The sequence below is a fragment of the Branchiostoma lanceolatum genome, chromosome 1 (assembly GCF_035083965.1).
Source record: "Branchiostoma lanceolatum isolate klBraLanc5 chromosome 1, klBraLanc5.hap2, whole genome shotgun sequence".
NCBI lineage: Eukaryota > Metazoa > Chordata > Leptocardii > Amphioxiformes > Branchiostomatidae > Branchiostoma > Branchiostoma lanceolatum.
In genome coordinates, this window is record NC_089722.1 from 6284127 (window position 1) to 6302995 (window position 18869).

At 39.4% G+C, this 18869-nt stretch overlaps 1 protein-coding gene across 1 annotated transcript in view; it reads left to right on the forward strand.

Annotated features, from left to right (window-relative positions):
• The window catches only part of LOC136426325 (fibrocystin-L-like), a 75737-nt gene that overhangs the window by 35988 nt on the left and 20880 nt on the right, over positions 1-18869 (forward strand). Inside the window, exons 43-57 of the mRNA XM_066415071.1 lie at positions 838-1012; positions 1857-2001; positions 3396-3558; positions 4708-4920; positions 6163-6369; positions 8648-8815; positions 9855-10000; positions 10495-10725; positions 11553-11651; positions 13498-13721; positions 14433-14623; positions 15335-15476; positions 15966-16187; positions 17034-17262; positions 18333-18492. Coding sequence (XP_066271168.1) covers positions 838-1012; positions 1857-2001; positions 3396-3558; positions 4708-4920; positions 6163-6369; positions 8648-8815; positions 9855-10000; positions 10495-10725; positions 11553-11651; positions 13498-13721; positions 14433-14623; positions 15335-15476; positions 15966-16187; positions 17034-17262; positions 18333-18492 — 2715 coding nt within the window. The remainder of the gene's footprint in view (positions 1-837; positions 1013-1856; positions 2002-3395; positions 3559-4707; positions 4921-6162; positions 6370-8647; positions 8816-9854; positions 10001-10494; positions 10726-11552; positions 11652-13497; positions 13722-14432; positions 14624-15334; positions 15477-15965; positions 16188-17033; positions 17263-18332; positions 18493-18869) is intronic.

The following is an 18869-nucleotide window of genomic DNA, read 5'->3' on the forward strand; positions in this document are numbered from 1 at the left end:
GTATCAGCTTGTAATCTCCATGAAAAAAGACATGGGGATATTGTTTTGGGTGTGTTTGCGCGTGTGTTTGCATGTATGTATGTTTGTGTCACCGGATTCTTAAAGTCAGCATAACTGAAGATAGTGTAGATGGATTGTAATGATATTAAATTTTGGTATGTAGGTAGGTGTTAGGAGGAGAAAGGTCAATGTCAATTTTGGGCCCCCTGGTATGTATCACTGGAACTGCAATGGCGTATTTGTAAAAATCTTCTAAGGAGAATAACTGAAGAAAGGAACGACAGATTTTCAAGTTATTTGATATGCAGGTAGGTTGGATAGAGATGTATACAATGAAGTGGAAATTATGCAAATTGGGACTGAATTTGCATAAGTAATGAGGAGAATCTATACCTCCATTCTAGGCATGTTGTGGGAGCTCACACCTGCCACACCTGTTAGTCTCAAATCTAGGACAAGAATTCCCCAGGTCCCAACAGCTGGTGGTCAAATCACAAAGGGGTACACTACCAAACCTGTATACTTGTTTCTATTATGTGGATACCCTCTGCCACATAAAACAAAACAACCAGCGGCAACAACAAATAACTTGGGCAAATAAAACACATCATATATAAAGACAAATTTCATGGAGATTTTGGGTCTTAAGACTCTTGTTTTTGTTGTTGTTATTCTTATCATTTACCTAAAGATGCTGCAATTTGCCCCCCAAAACAAAGATTATCCAAACACCTTTTCATTCAAACCCGCGACCGCTGGGTTCTGGGCCGAAAACCCTGCCGTTATGCCACACAACCCCATTTCACGGTTTCCATTAAGCACTGTCCTTTATTCCAGGTGGTTCTGGTCAGGTTGACTGCGATGTTGAAATTGAAGACAATGGCATCACCACATCTCTGGCTGCTTCGTTCACCTACGATAGTAGTCTGACCCCCGTCATCGACTCTGTGTCCCCCAGCCTGGGCGGCACCGCAGGAGGAACCCCCCTCACCATCGCCGGGAGTAACTTGGGGTAAGGCCACACCAATTTAATTTCTTGGTTAACGGATTTTTGGAAAAAATGCTAAATTCTAACTCACTCACTCTCTCCCATAGCTTAGTCAGCCATCGGAGCAGCATAGCGTTCAGTGAAGGCTCTCCACTGCTGGCGGTCTTCCAACAGTCAGGCCATCTGGTTGACTGTATTTCAACTGTAAATTCTCAAATCAACATGAAAACAGAATCTCAGAGGAAAGTTTGTACTTTGGGGCACACAGTTTCAGGGTGTGAACAGAGTGAGGTGCATGTTTTCACCCCAGCCTTCTGCTCTCATAATTTTTTTTCTTGCTAAAATTTATTTTAAAAACCCTGTTAACCAAGAAATTAAATTGGTGTGGCCTAATCTGTTAACGGCCATTTGAGCGTTCATAAATTCATAATTCTGATTTTTCATCTTCTTCAGTCTGTACTTTTCAAATAGAGCTCTTGATAGTTGAAAAAATGTCACAATGTTATGAATGACACAATACACAACTGCTGAAGTGTCATGTCTTGTTGGTTCAAACAGCAGGGGTTGTATATCTTCAGGATTATTTGTGAATCAATGGTAAAATCTGGAGTTATAAGATGGCCATTAAACTTAAAGTTGCCCAGAAAGCACCAAAAGCCACATTTAGGGGTTTAGATTCTTAAATTTTCCACCGGGATGGCCTCCTACTCTAAAATCTTCTGAGAAGGCTGGTTCATTGTACTATTTTTATTGTTTAGGCCACACCATCTTAATTTTATGGATGACATCCTCTAGAGACCCAAAAACTAATGTGTGCGGGCGAGAAAAAAAGAAAAATGTTTAAATTTTTTCATTTGCACTCCTCCAGAGATATCAGCAGCGTGACGATTGATGGGAGTGACTGTGCCATCACGGGCGGGGCTGATGATTGGGTGACGTGTGTGACTGGAGCCCATCAAGGAAGCGTGGAGGCCAAAGTCAGGGCAGAAGGCCCAGGTGGAATAGCCACGCAGGTAAGACCTGAGTAGACTTGTCTCCAGAACCCGTCCCTCTGTCCCGGGGCGGAGGTCACCTGGTGGCGCCGAATGGCAGGGGCACAGGCCCTTGTGACAGTTCCACAAAATGCAAGTGTGGATAAATGATTATGTGGTGTATTATGTGACATCTGTAAACCCTGCATCAATTCAGCACTAGAAAGGCTGCCAGTGCGGGTAATTTCTGACCAATAAAAACCATGATTATAAATTTGATTGTTGGGACAGACAAAAATTTCACCCCGTCCGTCCAAACAATCTGAAATGGATGACATGAAATTGATGAAAAGATAAAAGATATATTTTTGTAAGGTTGAAATGACAGCTTTAACAACAAATACATGTATTAACAACAGGGGCTCCCAACAACATGGACAGCCCTGCTCAAAACATCATTTGGTGTGTTGAAATTGATTATTTTTACCTTAGTTTACAAAACATTTTTTCTCTTCTTCTTCTTGCTTTTCTTCTGGTCTGAACAAATAAAGTTAATGGATTGGACCACTGTCACCGTGCATGGTTAGATGGTAGAAATGTTTATTGCTAAAACAACATAGCAGTTAGTACATAGCAGCCAACTGGCTGAATTGTGTACTTGCTGTACAGGTCGTATTCAAACACTACATGTAACTATTTACCGCTTAATACAAATAATACTTTCAATTGGCAGAGACAGATACATTATGATTCTAGAAGGCAATTAAGCAGTTAAAACAACTGGTCAGATCAGTAACGGTCTGCATTAATGTGTAAAGGCGAGACTGCTTCGCAACAATGAACCTATACGTAAGTTTAGATGTCACTGTTCATTCAAAAGATGGGTCATATAAAGGATTGGACTGTTCTTGAATATATTTGTTCTTGTTCTAGTGGTTGCCAATAAGTGTTTCTGTCTAGTGTCTGATGCCGATGGTGCTGATGTCACTGCGAGAAGGGGGCAGTTAGTTCCTGAAGACGGGATTTTAGCATAAGCAGTGCGAAGTTTCGACAGAGTTCACGTTGTCGTTACTGGTTAAGTAGCAGACCCTCCATAGTGTTCAATTGCAGTAATTTATGTAGCAAAGTGGCAGGACATAGTTGGAGGGGCTGGTCACCATATATATGGATGATTGTGCTTGAGTAAGAATAAACAGAAAGAGCAGTAGAGTGGTACAATTTAAACTTATAAGGCAGTAAGAGCAGTAGTTTGTTAGGCTAGACCATATGAAGGCATAGCTACATGTATACGATTCAGCAGATGTCTAATATATGTTCATTATCATGAAACAATAGGCGTTCTGCAAGTACAATGACGTAATATCATCTCCACTCCTGAGGTGTCCCCAAAAATCTTATACAAGAAAAGTTATTCAGCCTTGTGCACCCTTCTGTAGGACAACGCAGACTTCTACTATGTGGACAGGTGGTCATCGGTGTACACCTGGGGTGGGGAGGAGGCTGGTTTACCTGTGGAGGGAGACTTCATCATTGTGGAGGAGGGACAGACTCTACTGCTGGACACTGACACACCTGTACTCAGGATGGTGCTCATCGATGGTACCTGATAAATATTTTATCTTATTTTTTATTTCATTTTATTTTATTCGCATATGTTTACAGAGTATTAGGCAGAAAGCATTTTCTTATTTAAAGCCTTCTACTCAAAACATACAAAAGAGAGACATAATGACATGATAGTATACATTAAGTAAAAAAATGGATAAAAGGAAAATAGGAATTTCAATAGACAGTACAAGTTGGTATCTATTATAGATTAATCTGCCTGCACAATGGATATAAGTATGAACTATATCGAGTATGTTACAGTTTTGTAAGTGTGAGAGTGACGTAGAACCGCATAACAGTAGAGAAATGAGAAATATAGTCCCATTTGGTCTTTCAAAAAAGAAAAATGTCTCTGTTGCTATTGTGACAATTAGTTTGCAATGATCTTCAACCAGCAATAAGGATCAGGATCGTAGTGAAACTGCTTTTAGAATTACCATTTTGTGACAAAAATAATGTTTACTGTAACAGTTACATAATTGATGCAAAAGGCTTATTTGCTTGCAACTTTGCCATTGGTGTGAGTCTTCATATACCTTTATCAGAGTTCATGATATGCTTTTGATGACGTTAAAAAACCACCACACTTCTCAGCAAGAGCAGATTGAAGTATACCTATAGTGATAGTATTTGCAAACTCCATTTGACGTGTACACATTCAATTGGTGTTCGAACTTGCTAATCGAATTATGCAGTTCACATTCTTTAGAATCTGTACATTCTATCACTTGGGATGCTCCCGTTATATGTATAAGCTCAGCTGATAACAGCCTCACAGTTAAGTGCTTTGTTACAATAGTTGGTAACTGGGAGACCCCTCTTCAATCCTGGGTAGGGCATCTCAGTCGGCGCTGCTCCAGTCTTTTAGAAGGGATGTAATTTAAGAATCAGGGTCCCTTTTTCGTTGTGCCTGAAGCATGTTAAAGAAAAAGGGCTAGCAACTGGGTACCCTTCCTTACTAGTGAGAATATCTCCTGCTACTGAAACAGTAAGGAAACTCGCTGCCCTATGTGCCACTAGAATGATCTGAAAGAACAACTTAACATTAATCAAATCAAATGTGCAATTCACATCCAAATGTAGACTTTGTACGTTGTATAACTGCTATGATCATACCTAATAAATTTGAAATTTCTGTAGGCGGTTCTTTAATCTTCTATGATGACATGGATGTGCATCTGCAAGCTGAGTACATCCTCATCGTGAATGGAGGGCATCTCCAAGCCGGTACAGAGGACCTTCCGTTCCAACACCAGGCCACCATCACTTTGCACGGGAATCTGCGGTCCAAGGAGCTGCCGATCTATGGCGCCAAGGTTCTGGCCGTGAGAGACTCGACATTGGACCTTCATGGTACTTAATATAATCATGTATTCTGTGCCTATGAACCTGGTATAACCACCTTTCGGTGCTAACATTTTCTGTATCAGTATGTAACCTGCATTAACATTAACCTGCCGGGTTACATAAATCTGCCACTTTGAAAAACAGTGGGTTTCAGAGATCTCTAGTGCAGCACCCCAGGTATGCACAGTTTAGATACATGTATACGAGTGCATTATACTTTGTGACGTTGGGTCTTTTCAGGGTGACGGAATTATGTGCCCTGGTGGAATTATGTTTAGTAGATGTTATATAGCTGTTATAACCACCCTTTGGTGTAACACGCCAGCTTCGCAGGCACATGGCGCGTCAGCAGCTGGTTATATAACCACCTGTCAAATCTGAAGTGTCAGTTTTCAGAAATTGCCAAGATTTATGACAAGGTGACAATATATCAAACATTCTTAGGTTCTAAAATCATCAGAAATTTTGGAATTTTGACATGGTCTTTAAGGTTAACTTTGTTGATCTTAATTTGTTCATCCACTATGATTCTAAAATCATTCTTTGATTAGCTCACTGATTGAGTAAGAGGCCTTTCTAGTCAAAAGTGAATCATCTGACAGTGACCTATAGCATCTCCAATGTACATTGTATTACTTGGCAAAGGTGAATAGCAAGCAATACAGTACATTGTAGAATGGAGCAAGATCTACCATGATGTTAAACTTTCAATTCGATTATGCAGTGCATTTTGCATTGAGTAACCAGACCCATAAAAATGTTATAGGGGCTTGAAACTTGTTGTCGTCATAAGATTTTATAAAAAGGAATTTGGTTTTTGGATTCAAATTTGATTTGACCAGAGTTTAATGAATCTAAAATGTTTATTACACCAAAATACAACATTTTCTGATTTATGCAATAATAGTAGTATTGTTCAATGAAAACTCTTGAAAAGATTCTTCTGAGAAGTAGAAAAGCAAACAAAAATGCAATCGTATGTCATTTACAATATCATGATAATTTTCTTCTCAAAAGCACGTTTTTCACAAGTCACTGTACAAAGTTCTGAACCGATTACTGCGTTTGATTCAAAGTTCAATAACATCCAATTCAGAGAGGTTGTCTATTTTTGTACAAACATTAAAAGAAATATGTTCATTGACTAATCTTATACAGTAACTTATAATGGTTGCTTGTAATCAGTAACAGTAACAGTAAAGTTGCAGTTTAGTGTCATTGGTGACACAAGCACTTTAATTGTCTTAGGCACGCCTGTGATTCATACCTGGACCCAGCTGGCTGCAACAGCAGCAGCCGGTACAGACACCCTGGTCTTGGAAGATCCAGTTGGTGACTGGCAGGCTGGAGCCAGCGTTGTCATAGCAACCACCGGATATCGCCACTCCCAGGGAGAGACGGAAGTGAGGCAAATCCAGTCTGTAAGCGATGATGGACTCACAGTCACACTCACAGGTACCATCCATCTTTCTTATTCCTTTATCTTCTATTTTTGTGATGGTTATTGCTAAAGCTCCTGTCACACAGTCAGCAAGCTTTGATTGTTAGTATTGATTTTGTTGATTACCTGAATTAGAAGGTCACCCAATTTTGAAATTGACAGAATCTCTTGTTACAGTATTGTTTACCTGAAAATCTACCCTATCATATCCGCTGTTCATCACACAAGGCTCCGTCTAAACTTCAGTTAGTTAAAACACAAATCAATTCCAACAACATGTAAATATAGAATACAACACGGGGTATTCCGTATCACCCGAGGCACCAGCCCAACCGCGGGAGGGCTGGGACCGAGGGTGATGCGGAATACAACGTGTTGTATTTTATTTATGTCATACCTTGGTCATACCCACCCGAGAAAACATACATTTCAATGCGGAATGCGCCAGAAGTTGAGGGAGTTTTGTGTCCTCGAACACAAAACTGCAACAACATTGATTCTAATCTCCGAATCCGGTATTCGAATTTCTGACGGCGGCGCAACCAGTGCGCTCGAATTGCATTCGAAATATTCTATGGAAGCCTGTGTGATAACACTCCCGAACCCTATGTGATCCGGATAGTTATCACATGGTCCGGAACACCCGTATCAGGCCCAGGCATGACATAAAGGGGGTTATTATTAGTGAAACAACTGAACACTACCTTCTACACTGTAAACTTTATACCAGCCAAAGAAGTACTCTGTTATCATCTCTTTCCAATATAGTAGAGCTAAAGCATCTCAATGACAGTACATTTTATGTTCTTTACTGCTAAGAGGGTCCTTGTCACTTTCACATACACAAAACTGTAATATCTTTATAGTCCATACTGTCATTCACTGTACACTGTAGGTAGATTCTCGTAATTGATAGATCACCAACTTGTCTTGTTTACATTCATTTTTCTTTTATCCATTCTTTGATTATATTTCACTCCCCATAACAAACTCCATGTACTGAAATTTGGCATGAAGGTAGAGTGGCCCAATACCCCCAGTCGTTGTTTTTTTTTTTTGAAAAAGGGCTTTGAAATTATTCTGTTGAGGTTTTTGGCCCCCAAAAATGTATATTTTGGGCTCCTGTTCCCTGGCATTATAACCAAATGACCTGAAATTCGGTATAAGGGTGCCTTGAACATGTGCCCACAGGACTTCAATCACCTTTCTGGTATATACCACTTTAAAATGACTCATTTTGGGGACTTTGGGGCTTATTTTCAGACCAAAAACGGGCCCAAAGTGCTATCCCCGCTCCACGTTCGATCTATGGCTGGACCCGTTCAATCTGCCGTTGACTAACGAACACATGTTATCTGAGGTCACGTTGTAGGAACACTCGCGCAATGAACAACACATTCAAATTTATGCAGCTTAGATCATTACATGGGGGAGGGAGTGAAATATGCTGTATTTGCTCATGCATAAGCAAATGTCGGCCTGTCTAGTTATGTTTGCATTTTGTCATTGTATTTTTCTCTAACTTGTGCTATTTTTATGTTTTCGAGTAGAAGGTGTTATGTAAACAATTGTGCCAAATTTTGCCTGATACTTGTTAAATATCATTCAATGAATTTCAAAAAATCATATCTAACGGGCTAAGTGACCTGCGAACACTGGCTGATTGCATAAGATTGCAAGATGATCGAGAGAACACCGGGTATATTACTGCCAAAAATGTCCTTTAGAGATTGCACACTCGTAAACTTTTGTACGGTGTAACAGGGGCTTTAGGGTAGACCCACAAGATATGAGATTATAATTTATGGTGTCCAACAGTTTTGGGGCTTCTAAGTTTGGTATACAAATACATGCAACTCACTGTCCACCAATGATACATTGTGCGATGACATTGTAGTCGTATCGTCAAGTCTTTTCCATTGACCATAATACATGACTGTTCATCAATCCACTAACACGTAATGTAATAAATTTACAGTATTCTAAGGAGAAAACGTTGAACAGTTTACAATGTTAGACTTGTTTAACCTCAGCTTAAAGTCTAATTTATAGATACATGTAGGTATGTGCCATCAGAATGTTGCAATTGCTGCAGTATGATGTTTTCTGTACTTATGGTTTAGTTATATCAAAGGAAAAAAGAATTTCAAAGCAAACAATTACATTAAATTGAATCAAGAAGTTTAAGACTTAGTTTTGACTCGGTGTAGTCACATTGTACCGGGTAGATATAAATCAGAAACTGTTGCTATAAATGACTGATAAAAGTTACCACCTTTTTCCGATTTTCAGAGAGTCTCGAGTACGAACACTTGGGTGAGATTGTCACAGTCGATGGTGTAAATCTGAGCTTCAAAGGAGAAGTTGGTCTCCTTGAGGGCAGGAGCGTCAAGGTGACAGGCACAGTGCAATCAACCTGGGGCGAAGACATTCCGGCCTGTCCAGATGGCTTTGACACTGGTAAGACCAAGACAGAATGTTGCATACATTGTAATACTGCTGCAACAGTTGCCATAAAATTAATTGATTTGCGTTCTCTTAGACTTAATGAGTTTGTAGTGATACTGTGAAAACTTAGTACATATTAATAAAACCATCTCAAATACGTGAAGGTTCACAGTTGCAATATTCCTTATAGACCCTCTTTATAAAATCTATATGTGAAATTCAATATAAATCACTTAAAGCTTAACTGGAGAAAGGACTGTGAATAATGAATTATTTTGTCACTTATATTTCACTCCCCATACTGTAGGTATGCCCATGGGTAGTGAAATATATTATATGATATTAAGGGCTACATCCAATTCTACTTAATTATGCTACATTCTAAAATGTAGATAGTGCTATAGTTTTGTTGGGTTTTACATCTTCTTTTGAGGCAGTGGAAGAGGAAGTTACCCACTTCCTTAATAATTTGTTGATTCTTTGATTTTAATAGAGTTGTTAGGCCACACCAATTTTATTTGTTGCTTCTCAGAATCGCCCTCTCCTGTTTTTCCCATTTTGAAAAAAAAAATTGGATCACTATTCCCATTCACAAATTTCAACTCCCAATTTTACTATTTGTTCAGTAACTGTTGTAAAATTCAATAGCCACCAAAATAGATTATAAAGGCCTGCAGATACCTAAAAGGTTTGGTCATATTGATCATATTATTAAGTTATAATTTTTCATTTATTTCTCAATATCAATCCATATATTACATGGCAAAAGGTCATTTTGTTACTGAAATTATGTTACTAGATCAAAGAAAAGGGTGCATTGCATGGAATTAGCCATACAAAGCTGAAATTTGAATAATCCTCTTATTCTTTATGTTATGTAAGCCCTTATCTTCACCCCAGACTATTTGCCAAAAAAGTTTTAGTTTTTTTTTCGTCCTGTCGCTGAAAAAATCTGAGAAGCAACAAATAAAATTGGTGTGGCCTTAAGGAAACAAGTCATGTGAATGCATGTACATGTATATAATATTCTGTCTTCACTTCCATTGCACAGGTGAGTTTGCCACCCAAACCTGCTTCCAAGGACGTTTTGGAGAAGAGACGGGCAGCGATCAGTTTGGTGCCCATATTCTGGTGCATTCAACATCTTCACCATCTTCTGGTGCAGCTGCAGCCACTGCACGTATCGAGTATGTTGAGGTAAAGACTGAACCAGATTGCCTGAAACAAAATTGTTTGATAGCGATTAGTAATACGGTAACCTTGTTTTGTCATTTTAAGACCAGTAAAACTGTGTAGATAACAGCATAAGGTGTCAAACTGATGATAATTGACAATCCTTGGGTTGTGATGACCACCCCCTACACAACCTCGTCCCCCCTCCAGATCCACAGCTACTGGACATTCACTTAGAAGCAAACACACCCGTCCATCTCCATCCCCCCAGCAAGAACAAAAAGACTACAGAACTCTTTTCTTCACCAGTCAATCAGACTGTATTATCAGACAATAAAATCCGGTATGCAATAATGGGCACCTGTATGCATATGAGTGTTAAGTCTCCATTTTATTGTAGCCATCCAGGCTACCATTGTACATGTATGTCTGCAAGGTTGGTATTTGAATAAAGAATTGAATTGAATTGAATTGAATTGAACAACTATCATGGATTATGATTATCTCTTTCCTCACAGTTCGAGAATATGGGGCAAGCCTTTCGTCTGGGCCGCTATGCCCTTCACTTCCATCTGAGCGGTGACCAGAGCAACTCCTACGCGCGTGGCAATTCCATCCGCAAGAGCTTTAACCGGGCAATCGTCCTGCATGGCACACACAACGCAAGGGTGGAGCGTAATGTGATCTATGACATCATGGGTGGAGCTATCTTCATTGAGGATGGTGTCGAAACTGGAAATCTCGTAGGAGTATGTGTCTTAAGCAAAATCAAAGTCAGAGACTCAGTAGAAAAATTGCTGTTTTTAAAAAAAATAAAATTGGCAAGGTGGTCTGGCATTTAGGGTTGTTGACTTAGAATCTAAAGGTTCTGGGTTCGAATGCCTATACATCATATATATAGCAAGCCCCAATGTTGTGAACTTGGGAAATGCACTTTACACCTTATAATGTCCCCACTCAACTCAGGTGAAAATGAGTACTTTAAAAAAATTAGCTCCGGCTAGGGACATCCTTTCGGAAGACTTGAAAGCCAGTGACACATTGAGCATGTTAAAAAACTCCAACACACTCATTGAAAAGAGTAGAGGTCCATCCTGGTATGAGTGGATCAAACCATACAGCCTGGTCTTATGCATCTTGTATTTACTGAACAAAGCTGAATGTGTTATTCCTAAAGGCAGTTTACTCAACTGGTTATGCAGAGCAAACAAGATGTCGTATTTTGGCCCACTTTTGCTTTATATTTACCATTTTGGCTTGAACTATCATGTTTTTTGATTTCAGAGAATTCTCAAAGAACATCAGGCACATCTGCAACAACTATGAGCCATATAATAGTCAGAATTATTTTGATCAGCTACACAAAATCTTGTGTATAGACTATAGAGTTATCAATATAGCAAAACTGCTGAGTGTGGTTTTGTACCTTTAACATTTAGCACACTGAAGTAGTCATTTTGCTACCAATTCGCTATTGGTTATGGGGTTTGGCAGCAAGGAGAAGATCAATAAGTTTAGAAATATGTTTCTACCAGACTGAAGCTCTTAATAATTGATGCTTTTTTTCTTCTTCCAGTACAATTTCTTAGTTTTTGTCAAGTCCAGTACCAGTCTTTTGAATGATGACATCATGCCAGCTGGCATCTGGATTCTCAATCCCAACAACACTGTGCAGGTGTGTGGTATCTAACAGTGAACATTAGCCTTATGATAACTTTATTGCACAACAATTGTACAAGGTACAAAGTATGGCATTCACTGGTACATAGATAACATTCTATCAGTCTATCTTATACAATATGGTGTAGTAGTATGGGATGACAATGGTATTTTTACAATCATTGGAGGAGTTTCTAACGTCTAGACATTCTTTGATATACTTCCCAATGTATACCATGCATGGGTTGTCACATTTCATTATGCACTTAAATTTGCTATTCAAGTCCATTGAGATAAATCCTGGCAGATCCGACGATAGCATTGAGTATAGTGAATTACATAGATCAAAATATTTGGGACATACAATCAAAAAGTGATATTCGTCTTCAACTACCTCTTTATAAAGGCTAAAGGGTATTCTGTATCAAAGTCAAACTGCAAATTTCCAAGTGAACACAAAAGATTGGACTTACCTACCAAAGGTTTTGACTCAGATCAACTCCAGTCTTTGTCAAGGAATGAGCAATCCACTGCTCCTGTGATGTCACGTTATGCAGATAGAATTAAGACGTGACTCGGTGAGCATATGTTGCTGAAAGTCTATGATACCCTCAGTTTCTGCTAAAGGGTCATCTTGATAAACAGAACAAGACGCTAGGGGGCCCAAACTTACACAACTTACTTCCTGTGGCATGAACTATCTACCACTGACACAAAAATCATGACCATAGCACTTTCAGAAAATATGCCCCAAAATTTTTAAGCTCCACTGCAGTACCTTAGCTACCCGCTAGAAGGCCCATTATCGAACTTGACCTTCCTTTTTGTAAACCCTACCCATCCACTAAATATCATACAGAACCATCAACAGCTTCTCAAGTTACATTTTGTATGCTGGCGACATACAAATACACATCCACACAAAGCCCGCTGCAGTACCGACGGAAAATGCCAAGGAAACCATTTTTGAACTTGACCTCTGTTTCTACAACATCTACACACCTACAAAAAATCATGAAGATCCATCAACGTTTCGGTCACTTTTATTGCCTACATACAAACACACAAAAATTAAAAGTCCGCTGCAGTACTGTTGAAAAACGCAAGGTGAACCATTTTCGAACTGGACCTTTGTTTGCACAACCACTACACACCTACCAAAAATCATAAAGATTCATCGAAGCTTTCTTGAGTTATGCTCTTGACATACATACAGACCCACCCAACAGATGTCTTAACCAAAAACATAATCTTCTCCGAGTACTAGTATACTCGGCGAAGATAATAAATAGATCAGACAATGCAAATTGTGTATCTATTATACACAAATGCCCATGGTTGTAACGTTTCCCTACCTCTGTTTAAACAAAACAAACAAAACAACCATGGGCTGTTTGTTTTTGAATTTGGGGACTGGTCACTGGAACTGTATATTAATTGAGCCGGTGTAACTTTTTAATATAATTATGGCAATTGTGAGAGCATGCCTTGGGCTGATTTAGGGATCCAGCCTATTCTACATGTAGCTCCAGTCTGCTCCTCTGATTGCATCCTAGGTTCCAAATAGTCTGGCACATCATAAGTGTTTATAGAGAATCAATTGGCATTTGAATAATCTCCTAACATGTAAGTCAGGTGTTAGGTTCTTCAGATCTTGTCAGGATCCTTGTCAGGATTTACTTTCTTGATGTGTGCATGTGTACTGAATGGCTCTATGACTTATATACTATAGTTGTTAAAATTCCCATTGTTGTTTTGTCTATTTTGTTTAGACATAGTTTAAACAAAACAACCATGGATGTTTGTGTATTCATTTATCTATTGTGTATGATACACGCATTGTTTCTTCTGTCATGTTACAGGGCAACCATGTGGCAGGGGGGACCCATTTCGGTGCCTGGTACGCATTGGAGAAACATGTTCATGGCCCATCGTTTGATGACGAGAATGACTTCGCCCCAATCAACGTTCCACTCGGAGTGTTCGCAGATAACACCTTTCACTCACTGGGGTGGTTTGGGCTGTGGATCTTTGAGGACTACTTCCCCGACGAGCTTGCTGTCTTCCGCAGCTTAAAAGCCTGGAGGTATGGATATTCACCTTAAAACAGTTGAACTTAACACTTTTTAATTAACACTTTATTTATTGCAAGTTCTTGCTCGTAGGCTAATTGCAAATACATTTAACATGACAAGACAGACAGTGAACAATATTATATAGAATACAACACGGGGTATTCCGTACCACCCGAGGTTCCAGCCCGACCGCGGGTCGAATCGCCGGACGGCCGTAGGTACATGTATCATACCCACCTAAGAAAACACACGTTTCAATGCGGAATGCGACAGAAGTTGAGAAAGTTTTGTGTCCTTGAACAAAAAAAATGTATCAACATTGTTTCCAACTTCCGAATCCCGTATTCGAATTTCCGACGGCGGCGCAACCGGCGCTCTTGATATGCATTGTAAATATTCTATAGAAGCCCGTGTGATACAAGTCTAGAACCCTGTGTGATACGGAAAATTATCACACCGTCCGGAACACCCGTATCGAACGTTTTCGCAGCCCAGGTATATGACATAAAGTATTCTACAACAGTCTAGTTTAAGTATTTTATATATATTCATCATCATCTTGTTGTGAGAGTATCATGGATGAATATCGCCCTCCTTCTCCAGTCCTTCCTGTCGTCCTTTGCTCGTGTATATTGATGATCTACAATTAGTATTTATGATGGTATCTACAGCAAAAGGTCATCTAAATTCATGTAAGTTTATGTAATCTCTTCAACCTACAGATGTGAGAAAGGTGCAGAAGTGGTCAACGGTGGAAAAATCAACTTGAACGGCTTCATCATGTATGACAACGAGAAGGCTGGGATCGAATGGAAGAGGACCAAGAATGTGGATGACTGGGGGATGTCACAAGTTACAGACTCATTCGTTGTCGGACACACTACGTTGGCCGGTGCAGACGAATGCACTGAGGGTAGATATCATGATGATATGTTTACAGATAAAGTACTAATGACACAAGTCATGCAAAATACAAATAAAATACAACACGGTATTCCGTATCACTCGAGGTGCCAGCCCGACTGCCAGAGGGCTGGGACCAAGGGTGATGCTGAATACACCGTGTTGTATCTGATTGATGTCATACCCACCCGGGAAAACACACATTTCAATGCAAAATGTGCCAGAAGTGGAGAAAAGTTTGTGTCCTTAGGTCATACATAGTTTCACTGGACTAGGATGAACTGAACTGATTTGCTAATCAGAATACTGTTACTAATTTCAACTCTATGATGCATGACATGCACCCATATTGTATGATATTGTTTGTTTATTGGTTTGCACATTCCTCAAACAGATTAAAAACAGGCAAATAAATACATGTATACAAAATATAACACTGTAGTTCAGCAGGAGGGGGAAACTCGGCTTTTCTAAGCCCTCCTCCTATAAACTACATGTAGCTAACTAATAACAAGAAAACCATAGATATAACCAATTTCTAATACACTTCAACAGAAGCAAGTAATGGAACACAATAATACATCAATAAGTGTACAACAAGTCAATGATAACATGTCAATATTTTGTCTGCTGACTTGCTAGCTATAGTTAATAAGACTTGTAAGCCCAATTAGGCACAGGTCCGCAATTCAATAACTTAACTGGTTGACAATTGTTTCAGGTGGAATTAAAGTCCCATTTGGCCCATACTTCTCTGTTGAGGACACAACTTTGGCCAACTTTAACCGAGCAGGGTGCTCTGGTACAGCAGTCGTCAGAATTGATGGTACCTGTAATGAGTGGTGCGCAGGTTTTGTAACCAAGTAAGTGACACTGTCAAACTTGCATGCACTTCCCTGGACAATTTGCTATCTTTGAGGGATATTCATTCTTAGACGAGAGATACAATTCAGATTAAGTTACCACACTTTTCTATGTCTATTACGGTGACCATCTCCATCCCTGGCCAGTGACAGTATAGTCTTTGGGCCACACTGCGGGGGGCCCAGCCCAGTGTTAGTGGACAGGTGTGTGTGAGTTTACTCTGACGTACCTGATCTAGTGATCTCATTAGTACAGAGTGCTTACTGTACTGTACTGTACTGTACTGTGCTGAGGATGCAGGCTGCAATTTAGAAGAACTTCCAAGAGCAATGGAGGACAGGGAGGACTGGAAGAGGAGGGTAATGCTGATCCGTGACACTCTCACGACAAGATGATGATGCTTACTGTACAGAGAAAGCAGACCTGTCACAACTTCTAAAAATGGACATCTTTGCAACAAGTTTCAATACCACACTCTTTTTTTGTAGGATGTCAGGTATGACCTTTTCTCAGTCCCCAAATATGGTTTCCTACGAATGGGAGCATGAGAGCGCCATCTGGGATGTGGACGGAAGCGTGACCGGCACTGCTGGTGGTTATGTTGTTCCCTCATCACGCATCCTGCCCCCGAGCTGCACGGAGAGTACGGAGGGTGAGGAGTTCTTTGTGGGAAGCTACCCCGGCAGTGTATGCACAGATCCAGGCGTCAAGTTAGTGAACAGATTTCTTTCCTCTTATTCATGAGTTGCTATTCCTTTCTGCTTTCATAGTACAATGTTAAATTTTCTTTCTACTAAATATACACGGTGCACAATTGCCTTCATCGTATCAATAATGGCCAATCATATCCGAATGTGATCTCACTAGATGTATGGACATGTGACTTTACTGACACATAATTTTACGGATACGTTATATCAGTAACTGTTCAAAAGCATTATTTAACTGTGATAGCCCTCTCAATATCTTAGCATGCCTTTTATGATTGTCATCTCCAAGTTTGAAGTTAGAATAGATATTTACTTCTTATTCATGGAATTATCATTTTCTACTTTAATTTCCTTCCAAGAATAGTCCTTTCTGTATCTTAGTGTGCCTTTCATGATGTCCTATGGAAAATTATATCAAATCGTACCTAATATTATATAAGGGGTAACCATGTAAAATTTATATCATTTACACAATCAATAACTTTAGATTCATTATTCTAATCCATGCACATTTTCAATTAACATTACCTACTATAGTAGCCTTCTACACAGTACCTTCTGCTTTCAGCATGTTCTATTATCAAACTGATAAGAACTAATTTAAAAATGACATATACATGTACACACCAGCTACATTTTAAGACAAATGTATTTCAACAGACATACAAGAATGTCTTGTTGCTGTCCTTTCCTAACATAGAACATAACTCACCTCTGAATGGAGTTTAAACTGTAAATGCCAACACTATAAATTGGCATTTACAGTTTAAACTCCGTTCAAAATGACTTCTACCAAGTTGAACACAGACGAACTTTCAAGTGATAACTCACCTCTGTTGCTTACAGAATGAGGCGTTTTGCCATCAACAATGCCCTGCCCAGTTCTCTTGAAGCCAGAGATCTCATTCTAACAAACGGCTATGGCTCTACCAGTATTCCCTGGGCACACAAGAGAATGACCCACCCATTGGGGTGGATGGCTGATCTAGTGGAGGGGGAAGTTTACAGCATGCATTGGGAAGATTCGGAACAACTTGTCAACACCAGCTACTCAGCGACATTCTACCAGTTGATGGTGAGAATAGATGTCTATGAATTCTTTTTCTTTCCATTTACTTGACTGTGCATATTAACTTTTTAAAAAATTGTGTTCATTGATAAGGATCAAACAGGGTCTTTAAACTGTGGGACAATCTTGCTCCAGATCCTATTTTTCAACTTTCATCCAGAAAAAAAAGTGATTTTCTCTTTGTGAGGATGATATGTTTTCTGTCAGATAAAGTCGTTGTACACACACATACATGTACATTGTATGACAGCAATTTTGGTACATTCTTTTGGATTGTCGTAAATGAAAACTTAAGTTACTTGTGGTGGAAAAGATACCATTATGATTGTACAGTTGCTGTAGATCCTGATGTCAATAGTGGGTTATGTCAAGCTCAAATACATAACAAGCCATGTAGCATTGCTCAAAATCAGGCCTAGCCTGTGTTTACTTATTGACAATCTCTCACTCTCTAGATGTGAGTGGCTCCCTATATATATAGCCTGCCGACTAAAGTCAGGCAGGCTGCTAGAACTAGTAGAAGCAAAGATTAATTATCATATTTGCTTCCAGATATGAATATAACAATTTTTTAAAGTTTTGTGCTAATGGCCTAATGTTTGATATGCACTCAGCACAAAAAGTTCTGAAACATAAATTTAGTAAGTATTATTGGCAAGCTTGTTTCTTACCTCTTACAATTATGATACCATATTTGTCATGGTCCTACATGCACATTCAAAAGTCAAACACCTGAGATGACTATATGCTAATCAATAATTAATGATTATTACTAATAAGGAAAGGGTTACTTAGAAGAAAATAGCTGGAGGGAGTCAACAGAGGCTAGCAGCCTAGCACAAAAGCGTGATCATAAAAAACAGTTATCATTTTAAAGGAAAAATGATTATGTATTCAAGATTAATTCCCTACGTAATATTATTATAGTAATCATTAGAATGAACGGACATTGATGAAGGGAAATTTGGGCCCTTTTTTTCCACAACCTACTCGCTTTTTGTGTGAAGTATATTTCCAATTGCCAAGAAGGTATTTTCACTCACTGATAGAATGTCATCCCTGTTTCCTGACCACAGGAAGATGAACATATCGTCATCAGCCATGGAGTGTCCCGGGCTCCTGATCGTGTCCAAGTTATAGATGAGAGAGATGGGTTGAGCTTGCCAATCGACCCCGCCAACGACAATAATGGAGACTGGTTTTATGATGAATCCGCTATGACCGTCTCGTACCTAGGTGTGTGACTGTGTACTACATGTATTATATTTTGTGTTTTTGTTTGATTTACCTAACCGGTAAACTGCCTTAAGGCGTAGCACACCAGTTTTGTACAGTAAGTACAATTAAGCTGCATAGGACCAGACTGTAATGTTTGATCCATTCACAATTGGAAGGTCCCCTACAGTAACATCATTCTACTGAGACATACATGTAATTCCACCAGGGTACATAATTCTGCCACCCTGAAAAGATGCAGATCTCCAACCCAACGTCTTCCAGTATAATGCACTCCTGCATACATGTATCTAAACTATGCATACCTGGGGGGTGCTGCACTAGAGATATCTCAAACACGCTGTGTTTCAAAGTGGTGGATTTATGTTGCCTGGTGG